At 32.5% G+C, this 20,453-nt stretch overlaps 1 protein-coding gene across 1 annotated transcript; it reads left to right on the top strand.

Annotated features, from left to right (window-relative positions):
- Nucleotides 1–11,072: 11,072 nt before the first annotated feature.
- On the top strand, nt 11,073–20,249 carry LOC142618085 (uncharacterized). Its single transcript, XM_075791066.1, has 11 exons — nt 11,073–11,615; nt 12,755–12,879; nt 13,901–14,345; nt 14,487–14,602; nt 15,253–16,033; nt 16,335–16,799; nt 17,202–17,390; nt 17,478–17,705; nt 18,528–18,852; nt 19,164–19,347; nt 19,572–20,249. Exons 1-11 carry the CDS (start codon nt 11,331–11,333, stop codon nt 20,053–20,055), a joined length of 3,627 nt encoding a protein of 1,208 aa, XP_075647181.1. The 5' UTR covers nt 11,073–11,330; the 3' UTR covers nt 20,056–20,249.
- The last annotated feature ends 204 nt before the right edge of the window (nt 20,250–20,453 follow it).

Consider the following 20,453-nt stretch of genomic DNA (forward strand, 5'->3'; position numbering starts at 1 on the left):
AATGGACAAACCTATTGATATAAGGAAAGAAAATGAAACTTGATTAATAAAGAACAAAATTTGACTTCAAATATGTTTGGAGTCTTAGACTCCAACCACCAATAAGAATATGATATTTATAATTGTTAAGTGATTTACTTAACTTAACCAACCAAGTGAGTCATGTGAATTGCACATAACAGGACACATATCATACTCTTATTAGAGCAACCACATCAACCCATTTATAATCTTCTAAAATAGGAAAAGTACCAATTTTACACATTCTAACTCAAAAAACACCCACATCAGTCTTTGTAAAAATGTGCAAATATACACCATGGCCGTGTATATGAATAGTAACCGTGCATATTTGCACGGTTACTATTCACCATGTAAATAACTTTTTTATTCTTTTTTATCTCTCCTCTTTCTACCTCTGACTCACCTCATCGTGTAAAGAAATATGTATAATATTTTATTTGAATATTTTACACTGTTCACCGTGTAAAGAAATGAATATTTTATTTGAATAAATGTGTATAATAGAAAAACTAATGTGGGTGTTTTGTAATAATAGGTGTGTAAAATATAAAAATAGGTTTTAAATGTGTAAAATGAAAAAAAATTTCCACATACTGATGTGGATAATCTTAGTGGTTGGAGCCCAAGACTTCAAACATTTTTGGAGTCAAACCTTTTCCACTAATAAATTTTAGGCTAATGATCAATTTGGGTTAATTTAGTCCCATTTTTTTATAAACAAAAGCATTTAAATATTTTTGAGTATTTAAATATTTTCTCGAGCATGTGGAGTATCCTCCATTCTACACACACCAACTTATTATAAGGTAGAACTCTTTTGAAGGGAGTAATTTTTATAGTTTAGACCACTCACACTAAGCACCAAGCAATGATGAGTCACCATAGCACTTTTCCTCTTTGTATGGCTGTGTAGGCTCAAACGTGTAAGCACGGCCTACTCTTGTCCAAGTGCTTGAGCCTTGGTTGAACCAAAGCCGCTCACTTTTCAGAGAGTGAGTGGGTCCCACTTGTGAAAGCCTCTCTCTCGATGACCAAAATCAAACCACTAGAGAACTAGTTATTTCCGCTCTGTTTATTTCGTTGGAAAACATTCTATAAATATAGTTTTTCACATTTTTTAGCATTTGATAGCATTAAAAAAAATGGTCAACGAAAAACTCTTATAAAAATAAGACTTATTTTTTATAGGTTGTTTTCTAAAAAAAAAATTAGAAAATAATTTCTCTTGCACAGTGCATAGCTCCTATAAATATGATATTCTCCTGACCTAGGAAAAAATATTTTATTTCGCTCAATCAGTCTTTCTCACAATAAACTCTCTCACTTATTCTCCTCCCTTTGTTTTTTCTCTCTTCTCACACCCTCACTATCACCTCCTCTGGCCCCTTCTCTTCCCACAGATTTCTCTCTATCTGCCTCTCTTCTCTTTTTTCTCCCTATTTCTTCTACCCTCTATAACACTATTCTTTAATAAGTTTTTTTTTTCTCCTCACAGATCGTTCAACGGTTCTATAAAAATTTTTGGTATATTTGTTAAACTATTTGTAGTGGATTAGCTTGCCAGTTAAACTATTTGGCCTATGTGGCATTTTGAACTATTTGAAATGGAATTTAAAGTTACAATGGTTATTTTGAATTATGAGAAGTATGGTTTGAATATATATTATGTATGTTACTATTCATATGTATGATCAAGATGAGTATTTGAGATCATGAAAAGTTTATAGCTAATTTTGATTGTATCCGTTGTCAAAGTTTTCGTTTGAAAACCAAATTCTTTTGTTTTTTATTTATTTTTTTATATTGATTACATTAGTTGGGTTAACACAATACACATTATATATGTTTTAAATTATACAAGAAATGTTATAAAAATTGTGGATACCAAACGCCAAAAAATATTCTCAAACCCATTTTCAAGATTGTTATCAAACACTAAAAAATGAGATAGTTTTTCAAAAAATGCTCTTTGAAAAATGAATCATTTTTCAGAAAATGTTAATGCCAAAACAAACAAAACTTTCAAAGTAAAATGAATCCATGAATTGAAGTTATCTGATTATGATGATTGATGAATGAGATCAATGCCTTTGAGCTTCATTAAATGAGATGACGCTCTTATAGCAAACAAGAATGTAGATTTTGGGTTGTTCAACTATAGTTTTGAATTTTGAGTGAAAAGTAAAAACTTGAAAAAAGAAGATCAAATTTCACCAATATAATTTCCAATGGACAAACCTATTGATATAAGGAAAGAAAATGAAACTTGATTAATAAAGAACAAAGTTTGAATTCAAATATGTTTGGAGTCTTAGACTCCAACCACCAATAAGAATATGACATTTGTAACTGTTATGCGATTCACTTAACCTAACCAACCAAGTGAGTTATGTGAATCATTCAAAAAAAGTAAAAACAAAAAGTCATATGAATTACATAATAGGACAAATGTCATTCTCTTATTAGTGGTTGGAGCCAAGACTTCAAACATTTTTGGAGTTAAACCTTTTCTACTAATAAATTTAAGACTAATGATCAATTTAGGTTAATTTAGTCCAATTTTTTTATAAACAAAAGAATTTAGATATGTTCAAGTATATAACTATTCTCTCAAACATATACAACATCCCCCGTACTTCGCATACTAAGTTAGTTATTATAATAGAGAACCCTTTAATAGTGGCTTCACTCAGCACTAAGCAATGATGGGTCACCGTAGCACTTTTCCTCATTGTATGGCCGTGTAGGCTCAAACGTGTAAGCAGAAAGCACTGCCTACCTCTTGTCCAAGTGCTTGAGCCCTGGTTGAACCAGAGCCGCTCACTTTTCAGAGGGTGAGTGGGTCCCACTTGACCCCACCAACCGCAGAAGTTTTAAAATTGTCGGACACGTGGCAAACCCGCGTGCTTTTCGTGGGGTTTAATAAGAGTAAAATTCTGCTGCTTCACTGATCCACGATAACTCACCTACAGACGCAAGTTATTGTTATTGACAAGTAAAGCAAAACCGTCAAGAGAGTTCTTCTAGCGCATTTACTTACTGCCAAATTAGATAGGTGGACAGGTGGGTGTTAGATAGAGCGAGTAGTTTGTGTTTTTTGTACTCGCAGCGCGTGGAAGGTCATGTCGGTATTAGAGGAGACGACTTTTAGATGACGTGGCACCGCTCCTTGAAAGGACGTGTAACGTCGCGGCGAAGCGTCACATCTTTTTATCGGTGATTCGGTGACCTCCGGAAGTTATTGAAAGAAAAAAAAAGTAATTTATCTAAAATAATAATAAAAATAAATAAAATAGTAATAAATTATGTGAATTTACGACACTACCCCTTTGTTCTTTTTTATATAGCTTATTAAAAATTCTTTGGTAGATTTTTTTATTTTTTATAATTCAATAATTAATAAGAGGGGATTTAAATTTGATGTCTATATTGAAAATACTAAAAAGTTTTGTAGAGTAATTAGTAGAATCACAAGTGTTGAAATTTAGCTTGATGCTACAGTTATAATGGACTGTGTCAAATAGTTCTTGTCTTAACTCTGTCTACTTTATTCTCATATAAGACTGCATGCCATTTATGGGACAAATACCAAATATAAAAATTAAACACTACCATTCAGAGGCAAATTAGTGGGTAAACAACCTAAGCTAACAAAAAATGGAGCAGTTCAATAGTAGGATTTTATGGATTTTGTTATTTGCCTGCGGAAATTATTTTGTTGGTGTATTATGATTCATTTCGTTTGTTTTATGATTCTTAATAATAATAATAATAAAATCATGTTAACGGATATTCTTAGGGGAATTGTTAATAAACTATATTAAGATAGTTTTTAACACAACTTTCATGAAAAATATTAAAAAAAATGTTAGAAAATTTAATTACTTTATTATTTTTCCATTAAGATGTTTATAAAAATAGTTTCTAAACCAATACTTCTAAGACATTCATTAACATTTTTCATAATAATAACTTATGATTCTTACTGTTATCCCCTAAACGAGAAGAATCTGATGTAAGAGGATTTATAAGATAATTTTCATTCTAAATTGGGTTATTGGGACTTTCCACTTTCATTAGTTTAACCAAATATTAAAAAGTCCAACTCTTTCTTTTTTCTTTGTTCTTTCACCTTTTCTTTTCTTGATTCTTTGGTTGGGGCCAGGCATTGCTAATTGGGTGAGAATGAAGTCCTCTATTGCTTTTGCATTTTCAAGGGACAAGTCAAGTATGGCAGCATAAATTCAAAAAGATGTATGAAAGACAAAGACCCTTGAACTCTACAATTTACATGCTTTATTAAGCGTTGAAAAAGTGTGATATATACTATGTTTCTTTCCATAAATAACCGTAAGTGACGCATACCAACAACAATTATGGCTCAACATGATTGTACTTTTAATTCCTTTTTTTTTTTTTTCCAATGAAGTGATCTTTTCCTTTAAAAAAAGAGCGATAGTAAAACATTTGGGTTATATTTATTGGTAAAATTATATAATTATCAAGTCAATTTTTTGAAGACATAATTCACCTGTTGTCTTACCTTTTTTTTAAAATAGATCATTTAGAGTATCCCATTTTAAATTAATTTGGGATTACACTTAAACATCCATCATTTTCTCATTCTTGCAACTTAGCAAAATAACAAATAAAAAAAGATAACTAACTAACATCATTTCAATAAAAAAAATTATTGATAGCACCAAAAAAAAAAAGGTTTAAAACTTTGAACACTTGATTGCCACAAAAAAATAAAAACCTTTGAACACTTGACTAATCCTTCAATGCATGTAGTTCTCTTATTTTATACGGTTTGAGTATCTATCCAATAAATTCATTGGAAAGATCTCATAGATAACATGCGGTTAAAAAAATAAAAATAAAAAACCCATTAAAAACACATGTCATTAAAAGTGTCAATTGACCTAAAAATCATGGATTCGAATCTCTTAGTTTCTAAAAGTAAGTTCATTAAATCCTAACCTTTAATGATTTAATGGTTTAGATTAATGTCGGATTTCATTAATAATATTCTTAAAATAATAAAATAATGTTGTAAACAAAACAATTAAGATGATTGTTAATGAAATGCTAAAGAATGTACCATTAAATCATTAAAAGTGGTTAGATTTAATGAACTGATCTGAATCCAAAAATCATTGCTTTTCTTAGAATTAATTTATTTAGGGATTTGATTAAACACAAAGTTTAAAGGAACATTTAAATTGAGTGAATTATAACAACTGTCTAAAGCTTAGCCAAACAATTTTATGGTTCACAAGTAAAGATAATGACATCTTAGTTTCCTCAAAAAATATATATAAATTAAAAATAATAATAATAGCGAGAAGCCACCTAGGTTTGGTGGTGGAGCCTAGTTATTAATGATCACTTCTTTCTTTTTATATTTTTTAAATAATTAATTTGAAATGGAGATAGAATAAATAACTTATTAGAGATAAATAAACACAATTCATGTTAAAATGAATTTCCTAAATCATCCATAACCCATTGCATTACTCAAACACACTTTATACCATTATTGGTAGCTTGATGTCAGTTTTTTTCTCCTCGTTCCTTTTGCTAAACGATAAACTTGTACAATGAATCATATACATATTCCTGGATCCAAGGCAAGTCGTAAAGGAATTGTGTAAAAGACGATAAAAAAAGTCAGATCAAACTGCCTCAACCTAAGATTCTTTGTAATCGTGGACCTTTAAGCCTAATTTGTCTTGATTATAAAAAAGCTTTGATACCATCATGAGTCATGACTTATCCTTGCGATAATCGATGGAAGGAACATTATTGCATCAATTCACCATGACTTTTTCATGAATCGGCAGTAATTTTTGCCTTGGAAGTTGGTTGTTGGGGTAGCACAAAAATGAATAAAATTAAAATCACGTCTCATCCATTTTACATTTGATCATTGATATAAAAATACAAATCAGAAATAGCAAATACCACAAATTTTTGTGATTCAAGGAATCACACCTACTTGGTTTATAAAGAATGTTTAATTATTAAGGAAAAGGTAATGTTGCATGCACGTCTATTTAATTAGTTCCCAATTAGAGGAAGAGGATGAGGATGGACCATAGTGGTTAGGGAGTGGAGAGAACCAAACCATTTTTTGATTTGATTTTATATACACAAATATAATGGAGATGTAAAACTGGGAAATGCTTGTGTCGAATGCATAAGTTACAGTGGAGTCGTGGACACGTTAGGATGTAAACGTGTTCAATTTTGGATACAAGTTAGCGTTTGATGTGACTTTATGACCTTATTTATTTTCTTTCAAATGTGTACAAGGTTAAATTAGCGAAGGAAAAAAAGTACAAAAAAAATCAAGATAATGCATGTGATCAAATCAATGAAATCATGAAGAGTTTAGTGATTATTAATTGCTATTAACAATTTTTTTTTTTTTTTTAATTGCAGTTCATGTATTTATTTCGAGAAGATCTTTGCTTTTCAAAAAGGATGTTGATATTGTCATATTTATGTTGGCAATAATGATTATTGTAGCTTGAGTGTTACGCATTGGTCACACATGGGAGAAAGCCATTTTCTTTGATGAACACCATAAAGTATGCATGCATCTATGATTTTCTTTCAATATTAATTATTGGTCAAATCTTAAAAAAGTATGAGGAAAAATGCTGATTATTCATTCTTAATTAATGTTCTCGTCAAACATTACCTACTAAGGCTAACGAAGAAGAGTTGTGACCCAAAACTTCAAGGGATTTCATTTGTTGCATCATATAAAATAATGAATTCATTTGATTTTATAATTAGAAGTTAGAATTGAGAAATAAATATATTACCTTTCAATTGCAAGATGTTATCCACTTAATATTGAATAAATGTTTTGCTCTCTCTCTCTCTCTCTCTCTCATGGTGATTTGATTTAGTGATAAATTATATTAAATATATGAATGGTACAAGAGAATAGAGTAAAAGATTAAAAGATCATGTTAATCTTTCTGTATCATTGCAATATTGAGCTAAGACAAAATGGAAGTAGGTGATATTCTAATACTAAAAATATTTAATGGCATGTTTGGATGTTTAAAAAAGGAGGGGGAGTAGAGTAGAGGGATGGGGAGTAATTCAATTACCTTGTTTGGGAGTTTTTTAAGGAAGGAGGGAGAGGGAGTTGGAGGGGTTTGGAGGGGTTTCAACTACCTCCAACCCCCTTATTTTTAATTCCCCCAAATTGGAGAGATTTGGAGGGAGAGTAGAGCACATAAAATTATTTATAAAGTAAATTACCTAATTTACCCTTATTATATTTATAAAATTACAATGTTAAAAACAAGGGGAAGGGCTAATTACTCCCTTCCCCCTTACTAATTATAAAAACATCCAAACAAGGTAGAGGGTAATTATTCTCCTCTACTCTCCTCCCCACTACTCCCCTCTCCTCTACTCCCCTCTACTCTCCTCCCTCTCTAAACTCCCAAACAGGCCATAATAGTGGTGAGATGTAGTATCAATTACTTAATGAGGGAATTACTTGCGAGTTGCGATGTACTATTTATTCCAATCTCAATTAACAAATTATCGAAAGGTTTCTTAATGGTTGAGTATTTACCAAACAAAAATCGAATAAAAGCGAAGATCGAGGTTTCTCGAAAAAGTTTAGAACTACATATATTTTTTGAGAGAGAAAAAAAAGTTGAAAACTATGGGGGAATAAAGTTAAAAAAAAAAAAAAGAAGAAGAGTAAAGTCGTTGGTACTTGGCGTAATTCAGTGGATTGCAATGGATGCCCAAAACAAAAAGAAAGGAGAGGAAGAAGAGAAAAAGGAAGAGAAAATAAAAATAGTAATTAAATAAGTAGTATTATTTTATCTATTAAGAGTTAAGACAATCTTATTTACCGCTTTTCCGTCCAAAAAAAAAAAAGCAATCTTATTCAGACTATTTCAGAGTCCAACATGATATATATGTAGAATTATGGCTTGTGTAAGATAATTCTTTTGACTAGAAGCACTTATAAATGTAAGAATTTTTTATATTATCCATTTGTTTAGATGGAAAACATGTGTGAAGATAATTTTTAGCTTTTTAATATTTGGTAATATCATAAAAAATAAGTAAAAAAACTATTTTTGGTCAATATAAAAAGTACGACTTATTTATAGAGATTGTTTTCCACTAAATTTTGTTGGAAAACTACTGTATTTTATGACAATCTAAATAAGGAAAGTTAGAAAATTATTTTTCAATTCATTTAAGATTTCTACCAAACATAGCAAATTGAGATAATTTTATAAAAAATATGCTTTGAAAAATAACTCATTTTCTAAAAAATATTAGTATCAAACTAAACAGAGTGTATCGCTACCCTTGTCATCTCAAAATAGATGTGATGATTTTAAATAAGATACATTTATGTCAAGTCGAAAAATGTTATTATTAGTATTATTAAAGGAAGAAAAAAGGTGTGTTCAATATTGAAAAGAAAAAAAGGGTTCAAAATGAAGGTACACTAGCTATAAATATTTGTCGAATGGACTTAAGACTTTTAAATTAAGGGTCATGTTAAGACAGTTGTTAATAAACCATTTTAGAAAAGTTTTAACATAATTTTTATAGAAAATAGAAAAAGCTGGTAAAACATTAATTTTTTTTCCCCTCAAAATTTTTCCTAAAATTGATTATTAACAAATGTCTTTAGGGTATTCGTTAACTTTTTCATTAAATTAATTATGGTAAAGACTTTATATATGTAATCTTCTAATCCATCCTAATCCATTTAGAATTTGGATTTTATCTCTTAAAATTTGGATGTGTTTGAATTTTACACCTCCAAATTTTGAAATTTTAGAGTGTAAAATCTAAATACTCTCAAATTTTACGGTGTAAAATCTAAATACTCTCAAATTTTACGGTGTAAAATCTAAATACTTTCCAAACTTTAGAGAATAAAATCTAAACACTTCTAAAATTTAAGAGGTAAAATTCTAATTCTAAAATATCAAGATGTAAAATCTAAATACTTCCATATTTAAGGAGGTAAAGTTCAAATTCTTATTTATATTTTTTTTTCTTGAGAAAAGGAAAAGGTAATAATATGATATGATATATATATATATATATATATATATATATATATAAAACCATGTGCAAAGAGTCAAAGACCTTACTTTTACAATATTAAATTACATATGATATGATGTGGAAGCTAATGGATAATAGCTATCATTTTTATTATTTTTATATTATATATTTTATTAAAAGTTTAAAAATGAAATATTTTACCCTCTTCAAGACAAAAAACAAAGAATGTCTTCCATTGCCCTCTGTATAGCTTTTACAACATGTGACCAGATGTTCCAAAAACTAATGCAACCACTACGTCATTTTACTCCTTGCACCGACCTAACAAACATTTAGTAAAATAATATTATTTTAGATTGACATTGCCTGCTCGGTTTCTAAATTGAATTCAATTACATGATTTTATTAACTAATGCAATAAAAATAATATATGTTTTATAAAAATAAATAAATTTAAATACTAATTTAGTGGTAAACACATAGAAATGATTCAATTTAATTGAAGAATGTCAGATTCAACAAGAAAGAACTTGAAATTTATATTTATTATTATAGTTATTTTAATATTCAATTTTTAAAAATTATTTTGTTAAAAAGTCTTTATTGTAATTTATTTAGTTATATATTATTTTTCGAAATTTGAATTTCTCAAAATATGGTTTAAACTAGAACTCAATTTTGTCAAAGTGAAAGGCGGTAAACCTGAAACTCGTTTTTCTCAAACTTAAGTTATACATTCTATTCAATAATATAGAACGAATTTTGGCAAAATTAAGTTCCCCAAAAGGCCAAATAATTAAATAAGTTGGCATAAAAGTTTTGTAATAAAATAATTTTCAAAATCAAATATTTTGCAAAAAGAAAGTCTATTACTTCCTCCGTCTCAGTTTGTTTATCATTTATTATATTTTGGAATGTCTCAAAATATTGTCTTATTTCTAAAAATTAAATTTATTAATTTACTAATATTCTTATTATACTTCTATTTTATTTTCAAAATTATTTTTTTAATAAATTTATTTAAGAGTAGTTATAAAAATTTATACATTTTTATAAAACAAACAAAATAATAAATAATACTTTTTAAAAAAATTTGACCTTTTAAACTGGACAAAAAATCAATACATAAGTAGCATTAATTTGTATGATTATTATATCATTGTTTTGACAAAATGGTCAAAAAATAAATAAATAACACTAGGCGGCAGGCGCAGAGGCAGGGGGCCAGGGGGGCATTGAAGTCAAAAAAAGGTAGGCCCAGGGGCATTGGCAGTCCACAAACAACAACTGAATTAAGCAAAGCAATTCAACCAAGCAACGCAACCCAAAGCTGAAGGAATTAAGGACAAAAAAAAAAAAAAAATTGCAAATCACGTTTAAAGTTTGGAACGTTTGAATTTTACCCCCTTTAACTTTAAGATTGTGAATTTTATTCTCTGAAGTTAAGTCTAATCATTATTAGTTTCATAATTTTGTCACGTAACGACTTACGAGTAGTGAAATTATAGACCTATTATTTTATTTTTACAACTTTTAACTCATTATGTAAGCAAGTTGTGAAAACTGTTGTAGTAGTAACTTATTCTTAGACTTTACAGCTTGATTTTTTCAGAATATGAATTTTTACTCCCTAAAGTTTTGGAGCATTTAAAGTTTACACCAAAAAATATAAAATTTTAGGACTTATTAAAAAAAAACTATTAAAATATAAAATTTCAGGCTTAAAATTCAAACACTCTAAATTTTAGAAAGTAAAATCCAAACACTCCTAAAATGAGTTAAACCCTTTATCTTGAAATGTCGCGATGTAAAATTTAAATTCTAAAATTTTATGACTAAAATTCAAACAAAAACCAAATTTGATTGGTGTAATTAAAAAAAGAAAAAAGAAAGAGTAGATAGAGTACCGTTGGGGCCTCAGCCAACGTGGCATGGATAAGTAAAGTGTTTCACACAACACCCAAAAGAAAAAAAAAATATAAACACGCTTTCATACTCCCTCTATCTCACAAAAACCAATCTCTTTTTCTTTTATTACACAAAACCAAACACAAAAACCAAACTCTCTTTCTATTCTTTTTGAAAAACACCAAACGCAGCCTTCTATTAAAGAAAAAGAGTTGTGTTGTTCAGTCCTTCGCGATCTTTCCACAATTATCGTTATCGATCTGATTCTCTCTATATATATATACTGAAACGGCGTCGTTGTGATCGTTTTCATCGTATCGATGATGGCCGGGGGAGTGGAATCGTGGTCTCCGTCGCCGTCGTCGCCGTCTCCGTCTCCGTCGCCGCCTGAGGGAAGAGGAGAAGGGAAAGTGGTTGTTATTGGAGGAGCGATGGTAATGGACTTTCCGTTGGATGATGACAGTGGTGCGACGTCGTTTTCTCCTTCTTCTTCGCCCAAATTGCCTCGCAGGCTTCGCCGGAGACTCTCCGAGTCTAAGTCCCCGCAGAACTTCACTGTCGAAGATATCGAAGCCAAGCTCCGAGACGCCGATCTTCGCCGCCAGGTCTCTCTCTCTCTATTTTTGGTTTGGTTCTTGAATATGAAGACTCTCTCTCAACTTTACTCTTCTCAGCTGTTGTTGTTTTTTTTTTTGAATTCGTTTAATTAATTACTATTATCACTAACAAAAAGGTTCGTGTTTGTTTACTGAGAAAAATAACGGAAAAAGATTGAGAGTTTTGAACCTTTCTTTTTTGGTCTGGTTCTTGAAATTGAAGACTCAACTCTACTGTTTTTTTTTTTTCGTTAATTAAATATAATTATCATAATCTCATGTTAATTATGATTATTTTTTTTTTAAAGTCGGTTTGGTTATGGTTTAATTTCTTAACTTTTCGATTATTTACTGAGAAAATCAAATTCAATGAAAAGAAATTACTTGGAAATTAACTGAGCTAATTAATTCTTCAGGTATTTAAAGATTCTTGTTTTAAACGTGCTGATTAGTTAATTAAACATTTTGAAGACTTATCAATCTGAATTTCATTTACAGAAAATCTTCAGGGATCACCAGACGGTGTGGTCGTTTCATAAAAGTTGGTACAGTCTGTAATTTTCTCAGGAGCCAGATCAAAATTTTGATTTTTTTTTCTTGGTAACCGAACATGGTAATAGGATTTGGATATAAGCTTTCTGAATTTCAAAGAATCATGGGTTATGTTATTTATTTATAAATAAATTTTTTTTTTGGGGAGGTTAAAAGCTAAAAGCTTTGTATTGAAGGGTTTTTTTTTTTGGGGGGGGGGGGGGGTGTTAGGTAAAGGTGGGTGCTTCTTCTGTTTGAATTTTTTCTGTTTTGCACTTTCTGGTCTTTCCTTTTCACATGTCTGGTGGGCCTCTGTTTGTTCCATTTTCAAATTATTTTGCTTTTTAACATTCTTTCCTTAAACAAAAGAAAAAAAAGAACATGATTACTTGTTGAATTGAATTTAAATTATCCCTTACTTTTTCAATTTGAAATTTAGTCTTGTACCCATTTTTTAAAATAGTCTTTTGTAATCACTATCTTTATTTTCATGAAAAAATTCACTTTGTAGGCATTTCTGTGTTTTCATTTTCTGAATCCTACATTGGGTTTTTTTTAGTCCCTCTCAATAGTGAATCTTACATAAGCTTTATTCTGTCATGTTGTTTTGGGTGCAGCAATACTATGAGAAATTGTCAAGCAAGGCTAGAGCGAAGCCCAGAAGCCCATCACGGTCCTCATCTAATGAGGAAGACCTTGGTCAGCGCCTTGAAGCAAAGCTCCAAGCTGCTGAGCAGAAGAGGTAATATTTTTGTATTGCATAACTTATTTTTCAGCCTTTTGAAAATGGGGTTGTTTGAGAAAGCTTCACCTAGGAAAAAAGTGAAGTTTTAAAAAGTTGTACTTTGAAAAAGTGCCGTTAGAAAATGCATTACCAAACATGCATACGTTTTTTATCTCAATTATACATTCTTCTGTATTGCGCATCAACCTTTAGGCATTGTTTTGTAGAATTTTTGTGCATGAATGCTTTTCTGTATTTCCATTTGATTGTCTACTTGTTCTTCCAAATGGCTTATATGGAACTTTTGAGTTGTCTCCAATAGCCTCATCTCTAAGTTTTTCCTTTATAACTTTGCCACTCATTAGTGATCTTAGTAACTACTCCAATACACATCTCTACTATGAGTATAAATTTCTGTTCCAGATGTGACATCATTGTCCTTTTTTTCTTACATGAGACATGAGACCAAAATATTTATTAAAAAGGAGAAAAACCAAGATATCAAGAAGAGTTTCAAATTCAAAATCTGATTTTGTGTATGGGGAATATATGGTGCATTTATTATGGGTGGGATATGAGAACACATAAACACTCAATTGTAATGGAAATACATTTCTATATATATTTATCATCACTGAATTGGGATGTATAACTCTGAACCACGTTAACCAAAAATTTTCATCCTCGTTGTATTATCAGTGTCGGAAATAACTACCTGGCTGTAATTTACTATGTCTTGCCTCTGCATGCATTCTCTGCTTGCTCACATTTGTCAATTATGGAACTTAGATTAAAAGAGAAACTTGGAATTCAAAAGAGATCATTGATTGTTGATTATTGGAATTGGATATAAAGGTGGATTAAGTTCCAGTAAAGACTTACAAATGTGTCCTCCAAGTGATTAATGTGATGGTATCTTATGTTTGCTTAGGTAAATAAAGAAACATTTTCCTTAAACTGACGAGAAACAAAGTATTTTTTGCTTGTTGAAATTCTAGGATGTTTGTTCTTTTAAGCTTACTTGTCATCAAACCAACAGGTTGAGCATTTTGGCAAAGGCCCAGATGCGGCTAGCTAAGTTGGATGAGTTGCGGCAAGCAGCTAAAACTGGGGTACAAATGCGTTTTGAGAAGGAACGTGAGAAGCTTGGCACAAAAGTGGAATCACGGGTTCAGCAGGCAGAAGTAAATAGAATGCTTATCCTCAAGGCTTACAGGCAAAGAAGAGCCACACTAAAGGAGAGGTCATCTCAGTCATTATTGCGAAGGATGGCCCGGGATAGCAAGTATAAGGAGCGTGTGCGTGCTGCAATTCAACAGAAGCGTGCAGCTGCTGAGACAAAGCGACTGGATTTGCTGGAAGCAGAGAAAAAGAGGGCACGTGCTCGGATGTTGCAAGTGCGACGGGTGGCTAAATCTGTCTCTCACCAACGTGAAGTTGAGAGAAGGAGAATGAAAGACCAGTTGGAAGATCGACTTCAGAGGGTATGCATGTTGCCTGAAGTTATATTATATTATATTTATCTACTTTTTCTTGATGTGGCCTTCATAGGGCTTGATTATCTTATTATTTCTCATAATTTTTTTTTATTAGTATTGTTTCTCATAAATTATTATGATACTTAGGCAAAGAGACAAAGAGCAGAATATTTGAGGCAGAGAGGAAGACTAAATAATCCTGTTCACACCAAGTGGAATAGGATGCACAGGCAGGCTGATCATCTCTCCAGAAAATTAGCATGGTATATAACCCAACTTTACTAATACAGAATTTTTTTTCCCTATGCAAAAAGAAAAAAACTGCTACAGAATTCTAAAGCATTTTGTTGTTAATTTTTATTGTGCATTCTTGAGCTGGGTTAGAAACTTATAGCATTTAACTCTGTATGGGCCTAGTTGCTGATATTTTTTATTTGTTATGTGAACTTGATGGAGTTATCTAATGCCTGCAATATCTGGTCTATGCTTTTCAGATGAATGACAAGTTTGTGACAATTTTTTCTTCAAAGAACTTATTGATTTTTTAGGACAACAATAATGCCACTTTTTTTTCTTTTTCTTTTTTAGAGGAAATAATTTTTGAAATTTGCATTTCGTGATGCTTTTTATGAATTATGATATTATTGCAATTTAGGTATGTCTGATTTGAAGTCTTTTTGACCAAATGTCTAATTGGAAGTTAAATCATATTCAACTGCCTAATGGTATTGCTTGAATTCAGTGCTCAAATAATTTTTCAATTTCAGAACTTAGTAAATGAAGTTAAATATATCAAACACTTTTCCTTTTATTGGAAAAAACAGCATTTTTTTTAAAAAAAATTATTTGTCGCGCAATTTTTCTCTCTTGGATGAAACTGAACATTTCTTATCCTAATATGTTGCTCTATTAGGTGTTGGAGGCGATTTCTTAAGCTGAGGAGAACTACTTTTGCCTTGGCAAAAGCATATGATGCTTTGAAAATCAATGAGCAGTCTGTGAAGTCAGTGCCTTTTGATCAGCTTGCTGTTCTGATTGAATCATCTGCTACCCTACAAACAGTGAAAGCTTTGGTTGACCGGTTTGAGAGCCGCTTGAAGGTCTCCAGGGCCATATCTTCTGCTAATCATGCCATTTTGGATAACATTGACCACCTTCTTAAACGAGTTGCTTCCCCAAAGAAAAGGGCTACTCCCAGGACTTCTATGAGGAGCAGAGATAAAAAGAAAGGAGGTTCTGTCAGGGAGGCTGCCAGAAGCCCAGAAAACTTATCTAGGTATCCAGTGAGACTGGTTCTTTGTGCTTACATGATATTGGGTCATCCAGATGCAGTTTTCAGTGGTCAAGGAGAGCGTGAAACTGCTCTGACCAAGTCTGCAGAGGAATTTATTCGAGAGTTTGAGTTGTTGATTAAGATTATACTGGAGGGGCCCATGCAAAGTTCTGATGAAGAGTCTGACTTTGGATTGCAAAAACGTTGGACCTTCAGGTCGCAGCTTGCAGCATTTGATAAAGCTTGGTGCTCCTACTTAAATTGCTTTGTGGTGTGGAAGGTTAAGGATGCTCAGTTGTTGGAGGATGATTTGGTGAGGGCAGCTTGCCAGCTTGAGCTCTCTATGATTCAAACTTGCAAGCTGACTCCAGAAGGAGAGAGTGGTGCTCTTACCCATGATATGAAGGCTATTCAGAAACAGGTCTTGCCCTTAGCCCCCCTTTTATTAATAATCTTTTCTGGAGAAATTATCAAACATGCAATTATTGTGTTAGGCTTTTGTAAAGCATTGCAGCATGCAACTGCTGGAAGTTACCATTAGTCAACTTTGTTTTTTGTCACTGAAAATGGGCTTTTAAATTACTTAGAGAAGATGTTTTCCTGATGCAAGCTAATTTTGTATAATTTTGTTGTGGGCATTGATATTGAACTGTTCTTTTGATAGGTTTTAATTTTGTTCATAGATTTTACTAATGGTTATGTTTGGATGTTTGGAAATGCAGGTTACAGAAGATCAAAAACTCTTGAGGGAAAAGGTGAAACACCTGAGTGGAGATGCGGGGATCGAGCGTATGGAATTTGCTCTATCTGAAACTCGATCAAAGTACTTCCAAGCAAAGGAAAATGGAAGCCCAGTGGGATCACCAATCACACGCTTCATAACTCCAAGCCCACCTAGTTCCTCGGCTGGTCCTTCTTTTCCTAGCTCAGATAATAGGAGTAATCTGATTGAGGGTGTTGAGAAGCCAAGCCGTGTAGTTCGCTCCCTATTTAAGGAAGATGATATTTCCCCAGTGAAAGGATTTGATGTCTCTACACATAGTAGCAGTTTAGATGGTCAACTGGGTTCTTCAGGTAAAAAGGTGATCACGGAGAATGAACTGATTGTAAATGAATTCCTTCATAAGCAGCGCTATGCTTCTTCAGATAGCCCAAGTGTCACTAATGAAGATCAAGAGAGTTTTAAGGTTAGTAATTGAGTATAATGTTTTTTTTCCTTCATATTTATCAAGAGAATGATGGAGGACTCTGTATGTTGGTTCTTCTTCTGCTGCTGCTGCTTTTGCTAGAGTATTGAGTGTTGGAAAAATGCTCTAAAATAGAAGGAAGAAAGTGTTTTTAAGTTCACTAAACTTATTTTCTGCCATCCCCAAACAACTTGATACTCATATTTTGTGATTGAAACATATTATAACCCCAAGACCCTTTTATATATTTATAGTCACTTATATGGTAATTTTTTACTCGCCTGGAAAAAAAAATGTATGGTATATCTGCCTGTTGTCAATATGCAGAAACATGAAGTTCACACATTGCTGATTATGAATTTTTTTATGGGTAATTCATTTTCTTGCCTCATTATTTTGCAGGCAAAGATAAGAGCAACAATGGAGAATGCTTTCTGGGATGGCATCATAGAATCTATGAAACAGGATGATCCTGACTATGATCGTGTCATTCAGCTCATGAGGGAGGTGAGGGAGGAACTGTGTGAGATGGCTCCACAGAGCTGGAAACAAGAAGTTACTGACGCTTTTGATATAGAGGTGCTCTCTCAGGTAATTCCATTGCTGCAGCCAGTAATTGATATTACTGTTAAAACCATCATTAATAAACATTAACCCTTCTTTTCTTCCCTCCTGAAGGTGCTGAAGTCAGGTAACCTGGACATTGATTACCTTGGAAGGATTCTAGAGTTTGCATTGGTAACTTTGCAGAAGCTTTCCGCACCAGCTGGTGATGATGAAATGAAAGCCAATCATCAGAAGTTATTGAATGAGTTATTTGAGATATGTCACACCACAAATGAATCAAGATATTCATGTGTCATTGCAATGATCAAGGGTCTGCGCTTTGTCCTAGAGCAGATTCAGGTGTGTTTTCATGCGTTCTCTTTCATTTGTTTTTGCTTTGTGGTTTGATCTGGAATTGTCCTTAAAAGGGAAAGGAAAAATTGCATTTTATCATGCTGGTTGCCTACTTGCTTAATAAAGCATATTTGTAGACATATTCAAGTAAAATGTTGGGAGTTTGGGATTGGATTTCCTTATTTCCATGCTTAGCGCATATGAAATTGCTACTTGGGAAGGGAAATATGCATTGTATATGGCCTCACTTCCTTCGTTATAATTTTTTTTTTTTGGTTGCTATGAGATGCTTCAGCCCTGTAGCCCCAAAACAAATTGTCTGTTACCAGTCGTTGTTGACACTATGCTTTGTTTTTTTTTTTTTTTTAACTTCTTACAAGATTGGTGCTTTATTTTTCACTTAATAATCAATGGTTATTTTTATAATTCGTGTTGAAGTTGTCTCAGTTCCAGTTTCCCTTTTTCGTCAGCATGATAAACTCTTACTGATGCTGCTAGCATCTTCTATAGCCAAGCTTTTATAAAATGAATGGTTGACCTAGGATTGGTGATCACCTACTACACCAGTTGTTATGGTTAATGGTCATGCCTTGGAAAGTTTACCTATATCATCCAAACCACTTCCTTAGGATAGTTTTTGCACCTTACTAGTGGCAGGTCGTTGATGTTTTAAAATGAGAACTGCAAAGGATTTGAACTTCATGATCTGCCCTTGTTTAGTTTTTATTTATATATTTTTGTTCTTCTGCAGAGATACTTGTAGAAAAGAATTGTCTTTTTTGGTGTATTGCATGTCTGCTAATCTAACTGCATTTCATATTTCGACAGGTGCTTAAACAAGATATAAGCAAAGCACGTTTAAGAATTATGGAGCCTTTGTTAAAGGGTCCTGCAGGCTTGGATTACCTTAAAAATGCTTTTGCCAACCGCTATGGATCTCCATCTGAGGCATCTACCTCTCTGCCATTGACGTTGCGGTGGCTTTCTTCCCTTTTGGATTGCAAAGATCAGGAATGGGAAGAACACACAAATTCTCTTGCTGCTTTGATGAGCAATGAAAATTCAACACGTGGGTTTCTTCCTTCCACCACCCTTAGAACTGGTGGAAATTTTCCAGTTAAAACAAATGGAAGCCTTGCTGATAAGAGCACTGGTATGATTCAACATTTAGGTATTTTCTAATGGGGAACTATAACAAAGGATTTTGAGCATCCAAAAAATGAAAATTTTCAAATCTTGATGAAAAAAATTTGACATTTCATAATGAAACTGAGAAGAGAAATATGTTGTTACAGATTTGGCATTGATGTTTGTCTTGATACACTTGGTTTTGAGCATCCAAAAAATGGAAATTTTGAATCTTGATGGAAAAAATTGACATTTCATACTGAATACGAGAAGAAAAATAAGTTGTTACAGATGTCACATTGAGTCTTTATAAACTTGGTTCTGTCCTTGATTCAGGAAATCAACAACCAGAATGCAAGGGAGGGAAAGTTGACTTGCTGGTGAGGCTTGGCTTGTTGAAGTTGGTAAATGGAGTAGTAGGTCTATCACAAGAAGCTCTGCCGGAGACTTTTATGCATAACCTCTTAAGGTTGAGGTCTGTTCAGGCTCAAATCCAGAAGATTATTGTAATTTCAACAAGGTAAAAAGGCTTGCAATGCTATATGGGAATGTATGTATTGATCATTTATATATTTGGAGGGTAAAAATACATTCAGCGTTGAATTTTGAAATTTCTTCAATTTTTTGAATCATAACTCAAAATGGTTTAATCCTCTATATATTACAACAGTCTTTTGTCATTAATATTGTTTGTTCAATTTTTCGAATGAGTTGCTTACTAATGTAAAGTTATGTAAAATGCAGCATTTTAATCTGTCGACAGACCCTCCTGAGTGAAAAAGTGATAGCCAGCCCTGCAGACATGGAAAGCATAGTATCAAAGTGTACTGAGCAACTTTTGGATCTATTGGATCGTGTTGAAGATGCAGGTATTGAACAAATTGTTGAAATAATTAGTGTCTTCTCAGAACATGGTGATGAAGTGGTAGACACCGAGAAGCTTCAGTCCCGGAGGGTTGTAATGGCCAGGATGCTAGCAAAGAGCTTGCAAGCTGGGGATCCCGTGTTTGAAAGGGTATCTCACGCTGTTTATTTGGCTGCTAGAGGAGTCGTGCTGGGTGGGAGTGGACCTCGTGGAATAAAATTAGCAGAAACGGCATTGCGGCAAGTTGGAGCTGCTGTGTTGACAAAGAGGGTGGTGGAAGCTTCTGAAGTTTTAGTGGTGGCTGCCACCGTGTCGGTTAGTGTTCATGAGCCATGGTATATAAATATGATTGCTACTATGTGATGGATTTGAACGAAGAGAAGGTGTAGTAGTACAGAATAAAATAATACACACTTGTACATACTAGTGTGTGTAGTATGTAGATGTATGTACATGGATTGGAAGCGTATAAATAATTATGGAGAATTCTTTGCTGTAAAAGAACAAGATGTAAATAGTGTTTAGACTAATTGAAGGGTTATTTTTCTTTTGTTTTAGTTGTCTTTGTTTCTGTTTCGCTTGGTTTGCAAAAATTGAGGCCAGCTATGTGGAAGTTGTTAGTTATGTAAGTTATTAGTTATGTATATTTGTTCTAAATAAATGACAGCATGTCGAATTGCACTATGCTTTTCCTTTAATTGAATTCACTGTCTTAAAAGGCACCTGGGTACCATGGAAAATTTTTAAACACAAAAATCTTA

This window comes from Castanea sativa, chromosome 1, assembly GCF_040712315.1.
Source record: "Castanea sativa cultivar Marrone di Chiusa Pesio chromosome 1, ASM4071231v1".
NCBI lineage: Eukaryota > Viridiplantae > Streptophyta > Magnoliopsida > Fagales > Fagaceae > Castanea > Castanea sativa.